At 58.4% G+C, this 10855-nt stretch overlaps 1 protein-coding gene across 2 annotated transcripts; it reads left to right on the top strand.

The window, feature by feature from the left end:
- Positions 1–972: 972 nt before the first annotated feature.
- PELI3 (pellino E3 ubiquitin protein ligase family member 3) lies at positions 973–10390 on the top strand. Of its 2 annotated transcripts, XM_059400835.1 has the most exons (8): positions 973–1132; positions 2271–2423; positions 2956–3027; positions 5071–5200; positions 5851–5952; positions 6739–6933; positions 7242–7430; positions 8757–10390. In XM_059400835.1, exons 2-8 carry the CDS (start codon positions 2272–2274, stop codon positions 9324–9326), a joined length of 1410 nt encoding a protein of 469 aa, XP_059256818.1. In that variant the 5' UTR covers positions 973–1132; position 2271; the 3' UTR covers positions 9327–10390. The 2 variants fall into 2 exon arrangements, with proteins under 2 accessions (XP_059256818.1, XP_059256827.1); XM_059400844.1 differs by lacking the exon at positions 2956–3027 and having other exon boundaries at positions 974–1132; positions 8757–10389.
- Positions 10391–10855: the final 465 nt, after the last annotated feature.

Here is a 10855-nt window from a genome sequence, read left to right as displayed (position 1 = left end):
CTCAGTACCTCTGAACCCCATCCTGTCATTCCTCATCATAACAACAAGGTATAGAGGTTAAGAGGCCAGATTTTGGAGTCACACAGCTGAGATCTACTCCTGTTCCTTTTCTAGCAAGATAACCATGTTCCAAGTTAAGTTTGTACAACTCTGTTTCCTCATCTGTAAAATGGGGGATTATCGTGCCTGCCTCCCAGAAATCAAGTCTTATTGCGCTCAAATCACAGAACATGGCACCTGGCATAGACTGAGAGATCTCTTGCAGGACCGGAAGGAGCTGCGTGCTCCCCAAGGTCTCCATCCTCTTTTTGGCTTCTCCGGTAGTGTGTGTGTGCTAGAGGGAAGGAGGGAGGTGTTCCCGGACACCCCGGGTCCAGAGGTCACCCCGCGAGAAAGTGACTGAGCTAGGCTGAAGACAGGTCTTCAAGTCGAGTCAATAGCAGCATTCTTCCTCGTCCTTCCTGCTAACGGACAACCCTCTCCTCCGATTCCTCTAGTATTTTCCTCCTCTCCTTCAGCCCTCGCTTCTCTCCTCTAATTCCACGGGTTCCCATTTGGGAGGCGGGGTCTTGGGCAGGAGGTGGAGAGTCCCGCAGCCAAAGGTGGGAAGAGGGGCCTCGCGCCCAGGGCGAAGTCTCCGGCTTGCGGTGTGTGTGGGGGGGGGGGGGGGCACGTGTCTCTGGGAGAACCCGTAAGTCCCCAGAAATGAGGGCGGGGTCTGGGGAGCCAGAACCCGGGGATGGATCTCAAAGATACCGGGGAGTCCCCGAACCAGTGAAGACTGGCTAGGGAGTTCCTGACGCGGAGTGGTGGGCCGGGCTTTCCAGAGCCTGGGGCGGGGTGGGGGAGGGGGCGTGGTCTCCCTAGAGGGGCGGGGCTCTGTAGACCCGCGTTAAGCTTCGCCGCAGGGGGCGGGGTCTAGGGTGGGGCGGGGCTTCTGGGGGCGGGGCATCGGGACAGGGGGCGGAGTGTGGCGGTTCGCATTCGCCCCCTCCCCCGGCCCCGGGTGTCCCCGTGACGAGGCAGCGCGGAGCCGCCGCGGGCCGGGCCCATCCCGCAGCAGCGGCCCCGGGGCCAAGCAGGGGCGAGGCGCGAAGGGAGAGGCGCCGAGCGGGACCGGGAGCGCGGCCAGGTGAGACCGCCGGGGCGGAGGGGGCGGGGGCTGCGCCGGGCGGGCTTCGGCGGGCGCGGGGGGCGTGTTTGCGTGTCTGGGGGCGGCAGGGGGAGTGGGTCCGAGGGCCGCCGCCGGGGTGCTGTTTGCGCGCTCTCGGGTCCCGGGTGGGCTCGGCCCCCGTCCGGGCACTGCCTGCGGGACTCGGGGTGTGCGGGACTGTGTGCGTGCGCGCGCGTGTTTGTGGCGAGGGGCCGCCGGGTGTGTATCTGCGTATGCGCTGGGCCGTCATTGTGCCTGCCCCCAGCGCGGGGCGCGGGCCTGCCCCGGCGCAGTCCCTCCTGCGCGGGGATGTTTTCCAAACAGGCTTCCTGCGGAGACGGGCTCTGCTGCAGCCCCAGCCGGAGGGGGGAGCGCCGCCCCCACAGGCCTCCAGAGACCCGGGGGGCCCTGGGACTGCAGACAGACACCTGAGGGAGGGAGGGGGCGCGCACCCGGGAGGGGTCCAGAGGCCTGCCCGCCCCGGTGAGGCCAAGGTGGGGAGACTGAGGCAGATGGATGGGGAGAGGAAGGTGGCCAGACAGACGGAGATGGGGAGGAGGGTGAGGAGAGAGACGGCGGAAAAAGGACAGCCCAGGAGGGCAGAGAGTCATTGAGAAAAAAGATAGACAGACAGGAGGCCTAGACCTGCAAAGGATCTGAATGATTAAGATGGATAAATAGATTCCAAAGACCCCCCAGAAGGGTTACTCGGAGGCCACTGGGCCAAGAGCCAACCCAGCAACTAAGTCTAAGATGAGGAATAAGGGTCCTCCAACTCCTGAGGTGTCCCTCTTCCAAGCAGATCCCAGACTGGTTGGTGTCCTGGCCAAAAAGAAGCCTCTTGCCTCCCCGTGTTGGTCCACCCCTATGGCCCCACCAAAGATCCTGACTCTCTGAATGGGGGGCCCTCTCCCCTTGGTTCCATCCCACCGGGTTCCCTTCCCCGGTATCCTGGCAACCCCGGGACAGTTTAAAGGAGGCAGAGGTGGAGCAGTTGCCATAGCAACAGAGGTGGGTCACTTAGCCTAGGTGGCCCTGCAGCAGGCCTGAGCTGGCATTGAGGGGGGTTGGGATGGGAGGTTGCAAAATTCTTTTTCTCCTCTCCCACTCTGCCCAGAATGGTGCTAGAAGGAAACCCTGAAGTGGGGTCTCCCCGAACCTCAGACCTCCGGCATCCAGGGACCCAGGGCTCTTGTGTCCTCTCTTCTCCTGGTGAAGATGCACAGCCAGGCGAGGAGCCCATCAAGTATGGCGAACTCATCGTCCTGGGGTGAGCGACCCTGGTCCAGGTGGGGCAGGGCACCAGGCACCCCCAGGGCAACAGACCAAGGGCCCCAGCTCTCCCCACGTATGACCTTCTGCTGTTTGTCCCTCTTCACCTTCCCAACTGAGAGACAGAGTTGATCAAACCCACCTCTATTCTTGTTAATTTATCTTCCCATTTTTTATAAATTACTGAGAAATCTCTTACTGCCCACCTAAGTTTCTGATCAGAAAAAAAGCAGCACCATCTGCCTTTCAAAAGCACCTAGCAGATGTAGGCTGGCGTGAAGAACTCTGGTTCTCCAGCAAAAATGCTTGGTTCAAATCCTGCCTCTGCAAGTTGCTTAACTTCCCTGTGCCTCCATTTCCCCATCTTACAAGTAGGGACGATAACGATACCTCAGAGGGTTGTCAGAGGAATGAAGGAGAAGATTTCTGTAAAGCACGTAGGACAGTGCCTGGCACATATCAGGTGTTCTGGGAGGCAGGCTTGTGCCAAGCCCTTTCATGGACATTATTTCATTTCAATCTTCACAAAGATGCTGTGAGGAAGGAGGTGAGGAAACCGAGGCTCAGAGAGGGGAAGTGACTGGTCCAAGGGCACACAGCTGGTAAGTGGCAAGGCTGGGATTCGGACCTAGGTCTTTCTCACTCCAGGTCGAGTGCACTTTGACTAAGCCACAGCTGACCCTCATGCTACAGATGAGAAAACCGAGGCCAGGAGGAGGGAAGCGATGTGAGCTGGTGGCTGGGGAGACCTCATTCCCTTCCTGGTCTCCCCCTGACCAGGAGCCTTGCACCGCCCACTTAGCGCTGCCCCCAGGCGCAGATCCCTCTTCCTCCTCCCCCATCCACACTTCCTTTTGGCCTCTCTCTCTGCCATCTGCCTGGAAGAAGATATTTGATGAGCTATGCTATCATTATGATTATTTAGAAATAATAGTGGCTACCGTGTGCTGACATGTACACGTCATGTGCTTTTTCCTAATAAGTTAACATTTATCAAGGGCTTGCAATCTGTATATGTCAGACGCTGTGCCAAGCATTTTCAAATGCTTTATCTCATTTAGTTCTCACAATGAACCTGCGAGGTAGGTCCCGATTAATTAGCACCATTTTACAGAGGTTATGTGATAAGTGGAAGAGCCAGGATTGAAGCCAGGCCCATCTGTGAGTCCCGAGCCTGTGTCCAGAACTGGCCCACACCCCCTAAGTGGGAAGAGTTTAGGAAGGCAAAAGTGATTTTGCCCCTGTCAGGGCTGCTTGCGTGAGAAAAACAGCTGCTGGGTGTCCCAAAGGAAGGGCAGACTTTCAGTTGAGGGCGAGGCCACTGATGAGGGAGAGTGAAGACCTAAGGGTAGAGGCCCTCTTTGCTGTGGTTTATGCTTGCTAGAGCAATGAAGCCCCACGCTGGATAGAGCCACCTGGAGAGCACACTGAAAAGACCCCCTGACACTCCCATCCCAAACCTACAGAATCAGAGTCTTCATGGGTGGAGCCAGGGAATCTACATTTTAACAAGCCCACAAGAAAACTCTGAATCAAGTGGTCTTTGTCTGTATTTGGCACCTCTTCATCCTGGCACTCCTAGCTCCAAAACCTTCTGTAGCTCCCTAGTCTCACCGAATAAAGTCCAGACTCCTAAGCTTGGTGTTCAGAGCCCTTCCCCCAGCTTCACCTGCCTCGACTTCAGCTGAACACCCAAGTCACCACTCCCTGATCTCACCAAACCCTGCCAGTCTCAGGCCCTTCGCTTGGGGCGAGCCTTCCCTCTGGAAGGACTTCTGCAAGAGAGGCCGGAGTCAGACAGACCCGAGTTCAAATCTCTGACTTTTTCACTTACTAGCCTGGGACCTCAGGCAGGTCAATTTACCTCCCTGAGCCTCAATTTTCCTTATCTGTAAAATGGGAAGAAAGATACTTGCCTGGCAGGACATTGCACAGATTCCATTAGGTAATTAATAACGTGAAACTCCAGGAACACAGGAGGCTCCCGTCCATGGCAGTGATCAAGGCTGTGACTCACCCCATCTTTGCCTTCCACAGTCACTCCCTCTGGATAAAAGCTGGAAGGAAGGTAGAAGTTTGACATGTATGGATATATGGAGCTGGTGGCATTGTGGGTCTGTCTGTTTCTTTCATTCTGGTTTCCATTCGTACTTGTGGTGTCGTAAATGAAAGTTTGCAGTAAAGGTGAATTCCTTCCCGTTCTTCAAGGCCGAGTAAAGGTGTTCCCCCTCTCCGAAACCTGATCTGAGAATTCCCTTCTCCTGCCTCTGGGCCTGTGGTATACAGTTCGTGCCCAGCTTCCTTGAAAAGCTCAGGACACCCCTTCCCTGCCACCAAGGAGACAGAACTGACCTGCGGTGTGCCCCCTGTGGCACTCCAGCACCCAGCAGCTGACCAGTCAGGTGTCCAGGAAACTGGATAATTGAATAAAAGACCTTTTGAAGATATTCTGCCCTTCATCCTTCTCCCCAAACGCATCCTTCTCCCCAAACTCCTAGTTTCCGCTGGGTCTAGAGCTTGTTTATGAAGGTAGACTGCCCAGAAGTTGGCAGTTCCTCCAAATCGCTCAGGTGCTCACTTTCTCTCTCTCTCTCTCTCTTTCTTTCTCCCGGCAACCCCTTCTTTTTAACCCCCTACACCCACAGCTACAACGGGTGTCTGGCAAGTGGGGACAAGGGCCGCCGGAGAAGCCGCCTGGTGCTGAGCCGCCGGCCCCATGCCAATGGCGTGAAGCCCGACGTTATGCACCACATTTCCACACCGCTCGTCTCCAAGGCAAGCAGCTTATCCCAGTGGACCTGGACAAAGGTCCTGTGCTCTCTGCCCAAGTCCCAGGTCTTCGGCCTTCTGGGTCCTACCCCCACGCGATGGCACTGGAGCAGGGGAGCCGCCTTGTGTCTTCACTCACTCATGGCCTTGGGCTGCCAGAGAAATGGTGCGGGGGAGGGATCCCTTGTAGTGCACCGTAGTAACAATTCACAAAATATTTCTTGGATGACCAGACCCCAGCCATTGAATGGAAATGGTCAGCATCATTTTGAGGCAGCCACGGCTCAGAGGAGGGGCATGACAGTCACACAGCAATGGCAAAGGAAAAGCCTTTGGCTTCAGAGCACTGGGGTTAAGATACAAGCTCTCCTGTGTCTAGCTGTGTGTCTTTAGGCCAGCTTCTTCTCCTCTCTGAGCTGCAGTTCCCTCTGCTATAAAATGGGAATGATAACGATGCCTCCTTCTTGGGGTGGCTGTAGGGGTCAAGTAAGGTAACCTGCATATAGTGCCAGCCACACAGCACTTCCTTGGTGAAGGTAGAGCAGGCCCCTTGCTGGGATTGGTCAGCAGGCCTTGGGTTCTAGCCTCTGGCTCCAAGGCCCACACTTCTTCTGGCCACATGCCCTGGGAAATGACTTCTCCTTTCTCCCCACCAGGCACTGAGTAACCGCGGCCAGCACAGCATCTCGTACACGCTGTCCCGGAGCCACTCGGTCATCGTTGAGTACACACATGACAGTGATACGGACATGTTCCAGGTATGCTCAGGCCCTTCTGCATGCCTCTTGGTCACTGGGCCACCAGGCCTCGAGGTCCAGCTCTGCGGGTATTCCAGGGTGAACTTGGAAGACCAGGGCCCTGGTGAAGTTGCTCTGGGGGCCCCCAGTACAGTCGACTATGCTCCAGATGAAGAAGCAGGATGTCCAGGGAAGGCTGTTCACTTCCTGGAGTCACACAGCAAATCGGTGGCCACATCAAAATTTAAAAAACCCAAGACCAGACACCCAGGCCACAGGCAGCTTAGGGGTTCAGAGTGTGACATGAGAGTCACACTGCCTGGGGCAGATCCCAGCTCCATCACTTACCAGCTGGGTGACTTTGGGCAAGAGTCACTCACTCGCTCTGGGCCTCAGTTTCCTCCTCTCTACAGTGGGCCCATAACATACCACTCCATGGACTATCAGGCAGATCAGCCGAGATACTGCACGTGAAGCGCGGGGCTTGGTATCTAGTACCTACAAAAAATTCACTTCCAGACTGGGTGTCACCTTTCCACTGATCATTCAAAAAAAGAAAAAAAATCAACTCGTGTTTATTAAGTAGGGGAGACAGAGAAGCCCCAGGCCCCAGTGACTGGATTTGGAGACGCCAGCTGAGAGCCCAGAGGGCCTGGGGAGCTGGGATGTTACTGCTCCCTCCTCGTTGTTTGGTGACCCTGCTTACAGAGCAGCTGCCGGGAACCCGGGCTGGCGGAGGTTGGGGGAAACCCTTGGGACTGACCTGCACACATAGCATATCTGGGCTTGCTCCCCTCTTCGTCCCAGATCGGCCGCTCCACAGAGAACATGATCGACTTTGTGGTAACAGACACATCCCCCGGGGGAGGGGCTGCCGAGGGCCCCTCAGCCCAGAGCACCATCTCCCGCTACGCCTGCCGCATCCTGTGTGACCGCCGGCCGCCCTATACTGCCCGCATCTATGCCGCTGGCTTTGATGCCTCCAGCAACATCTTCCTTGGAGTGAGTGAGCCCCCCAGGCAGGGACTGGGATGTCATCTGAGAGTGAGTAGAAGGGTCGGGTAGGGAGGGGCAGTGCCCTGGGTGATGGACCAGCCGGCAGCCATCCTAACCAGGACCTGTGCTGGGACCGGTGATGCCACTTAACAAATGAGCACTGAGAGGCTCTGAGAGTTCTGGCTGTGCAGTGTCCATTCCAGTCCTCTCTGGGTCGCCTCTGACCGTGAGGGTAGAAGGGCAGCATCCCTGGCTCACAGCTGGCTGGAGGGGGGCCACTCGGAAATAGGATCTGATCCCACGTGTGGTCTCAGGAGCGGGCGGCCAAGTGGCGGACCCCCGACGGCCTGATGGACGGCTTAACCACCAATGGGGTCCTGGTGATGCACCCAGCAGGCGGCTTCTCGGAGGACTCAGCCCCGGGTGTCTGGAGGGAGATATCCGTCTGTGGGAACGTGTACACTCTGAGGGACAGCCGCTCTGCACAGCAGCGAGGGAAGCTGGTAGGCGGCCTGCTCCCTGCCCACCCTCTCCCCCCATCCCTGCCGGGCCCTTCCCCCTGATCTCCTCCCCTCCTATCCAAAGGAGCCCCAACAGGCTCCATCTAGGGGCCGTGCCCCACTTGCCCCACAGAAAGGGCCAGACCGTAATCTCCAGAACGTAGCCCACGTGCTGCTGGAGGCCCCTGGGGTGGCGTGTGTTAGAGCAGACGTGAATGCTGCAGTACCTGGTGGCTTTAGGGAGGAATCACAGCCTCTCACGAGGCTGACACTTGGCCCATGTGTGAGCGGATTATAGCCTAAAGTGTTGGCAGTCTGTAAGGTGTCTCTCACATTCAGACGGATTTAGCCTTATTATCCTCGCCTCGCCGGAAGGGCCCTTAGAGGAGTTCTGACTGAGGGGACAGTGAAGGCTCCACGTGGCACAGATGAGAGAACCCAGGTTCAGAGCTGCGAGAGAGTCCTAGAGAGAGGTAGGGGCCAGCCCAAGGTCACGGGGCCAAGCTCGTCAAATGGGCCATGAGGCAGAGCTCTTCAGCGTGTGAGCACATCGGGCCCGTGGAGGCAAAATCGCAGGGAAGAGCAGGGCTTCTCTTTCCAGAGCATCAGTTCTACCAGGAGATCTGGGAAAACGTTACTTTTAAAAACACTGTGCATGTAAATTTCACTAGCACCCGCTTGCGGAGTATCCACGACGTTCCAGGTTCCGTTCTAAGCATTTACAGTGATTGCTTCCTGAGAACCACTTGAGATAATGGGAAGTATGGGAAGTAGCATCCAGCCTGAGGATAAGGAAATGAAGACGCAGAGAGGTTCAGTAACTCCACCACAGATGCCGAGTTATAGACAGTGAAGCCAGAATTCACACCCAGACAGGCTAGCTCTAGAGTCCTTGTTTTTAGCCACAGCCAAGAGGACAGCTGCCTTGGGCCGAGTCCCCAAGTTTCAGATTGAAGAGTTTCCCACTTGTGCCCTTAGGGGAGAGCCTGGGGGGAAACTTTATTTTGGTCCAGATCTCCTGATTTGACCACTGACATGACTAAGTCCCCGCCCCACTGTGAGGGACAATGCATGCCTGGACTTTGACTTGCCCTCCTGTGTGGCTTCTCAGCGCTCCTGGCTGCTCTGCCTCCATCCTCACCGCTAGTCTGCCCCAGCCCTGCCCCCGCCCCGCTGTCTCCTCTGGCCTAACTGGCCCCCCTGTGCAGGGTGTGTTCTCCAGGGAGGTTTGGTGGGATGGACAGGTGGCTTGGCTGAGGGGATGGCCGCCCAACGGCCAGGGTTTGAGCGGCCTCTTGAGCAGTAAGGCCCTTCTGCTGTCTCTGGCAGGTGGAAAATGAGTCCAACGTGCTGCAGGACGGCTCCCTCATTGACCTGTGTGGGGCCACTCTGCTGTGGCGCACGCCGGCAGGGCTGCTGAAGGCCCCCACGCTGAAGCAGCTGGAGGCCCAGCGGCAGGAGGCGAACGCGGCACGGCCCCAGTGCCCCGTGGGCCTCAGCACCCTGGCCTTCCCGAGTCCGGCCCGGGGCCGCACAGCACCCGACAAGCAGCAGCCCTGGGTCTACGTCCGGTGTGGCCACGTCCACGGCTACCACGGCTGGGGCTGTAGGAGAGAGCGGGGCCCCCAGGAGCGCGAGTGTCCTCTCTGTCGCCTCGTGGGGCCCTACGTCCCCCTGTGGCTTGGCCAGGAGGCAGGCCTCTGTCTGGACCCTGGGCCGCCGAGCCATGCCTTTGCACCTTGTGGCCATGTGTGTTCGGAGAAGACTGCCCGCTACTGGGCCCAGACACCGCTGCCCCACGGCACCCACGCTTTCCATGCTGCCTGCCCCTTTTGTGGGGCCTGGCTCACCGGCGAGCATGGCTGCGTCCGGCTCATTTTCCAGGGGCCGCTGGACTAGGCTCCCTGGGGGCCCCGGCTGCCACGCCCGCCTGCCCACCTAGATCCCCCACCTCCTGCAGCCCAGAGGGAGCTCTGCATGTGGGACTCTACCCGCTGGCACATAGCCACACCAGATGGACATGTTGGATGGATGGGCTGTGCTCCTCCCCTCTTAACTCTGGTCCCTGAAACCCCTACCCCGGTCGGAATGACGGGGCCCTCAGCACCAGCTCTGTCCCGGGCTGATGGAGGGAAGCCCATCCCTGTGCCCTGGCCCTTCCTGGGGTGTCCCACATCATGCCGCCTACACTGTGTCCCTGGGGGCGTGAAGGGGCCGTGGGTTCCTGACCCCCAGCTTAGGCTGGCCGTGCCCTGAGCCTGCCGACCCAGCTCCAGATACCCCGCTGCTGCCCTGGGTTCCTCTATAAATCTCGCTGCTCAGCCTGCCCTCACAGATCCCGCGTGTCCGGCATGCGTGCGGTGCCGCCAGCCCCTGCATGAGTGAGGGGTGGGCAGCAGGCCGGGGCCGGCATCTGCTGGTACCCACTCCAGGCTGGACTCCACGCCACGTGAGCTCTGGGGACACAGAGACGATCGGACTTGGTTCCCTGCCCGGTGGAAGGCACAGTCTAGTGGACGACAGACCTGATTACCGAATGACAACACGGTTTCCTGGGCACCAGGATCAGAGAATCATCAAGGGCTGCAGAGCTGGTCTCCCAAGCAGGCGCGAGAGTGAGGGAGGCTTGCGTGGGAACTCCCTACAGGAAGGGGAGGGTGCTCTGGGCAGGGGGGAGGCTGAGCACAGGCGAGGCTGTCAGGAAGCAGGGACCTGAGTGAGGGGCTGGAGAAGGGGTTGCAGAGGGCTGGAGCAAGAGGTTGGGGCTGCCCTGACAGGGAAGATGCTGGATGGAGGCTTTGGAACCTCGTTTGTGGATAGTCAGGAGCCGGGGGCGGGAAGGGGACTCGGGGTCCCGGAGTGCTGGCTGTGACAGAAGGGCCACTATTACCAAGTGCCCACTGTGCCCTTCACTGTGCTGCTGCTGCTAATAACTATCTATTAACTAACCAGAAGCTTTTGCTATTTAATGCTCACAGTAACGGGGTGGGGGCGGGGAGGGGTTACCGTTTCTGTTTACAGAGAGATTAAGGCACAGGCGCCAAGTCCCACAGCTAGAAAGTGGCCAAGCCAGGACCCAGATCCGTGACTGCCTGCCTGGCCTCAGCCTGGCCTCTTCCATCACCCTGGGCTGCTTTCCTTGGATGGGGGCGGGAGGGGAGGGGCGGGCAGCCCAGGTCACCGGCACAGCGTGTGCGAATGTGTGGCAGGGAATATGCTTCACCCACAAAGGAGTCGGGTCTGGAGGGGCAGAAAGGAGAAATGAGAGGTGAGGACATTGGGCTGGGGTCTGGTGGCCCTTGGTTGCCATGGAGACCAAGACGGAACCGGACCCTGACTCATCTTGGCTAAGCGGCACCTCTCCCTGAGAACCAAGGCAGGCTCAGTGTGCTGCTGAGGTTGCTTTTAGACCATTCCTGGGGGGAGCA

This window comes from Mustela nigripes, chromosome 1 (genome assembly GCF_022355385.1).
Source record: "Mustela nigripes isolate SB6536 chromosome 1, MUSNIG.SB6536, whole genome shotgun sequence".
NCBI classification, from domain to species: Eukaryota; Metazoa; Chordata; class Mammalia; order Carnivora; family Mustelidae; genus Mustela; species Mustela nigripes.
This window is presented reverse-complemented; position numbering and strand designations above follow the sequence as displayed.

Excerpts from the sequence above, each read along its gene's own strand:
- PELI3 (XM_059400835.1), top strand. The coding sequence starts at position 2,272 with ATGGTGCTAGAAGGAAACCCTGAAGTGGGGTCTCCCCGAACCTCAGAC. Across the intron at positions 3,028-5,070 it reads GGTCCAAGGGCACACAGCTG|CTACAACGGGTGTCTGGCAA; the intron begins GTAAGTGGCAAG and ends CTACACCCACAG. Across the intron at positions 5,201-5,850 it reads CCACACCGCTCGTCTCCAAG|GCACTGAGTAACCGCGGCCA; the intron begins GCAAGCAGCTTA and ends TCTCCCCACCAG.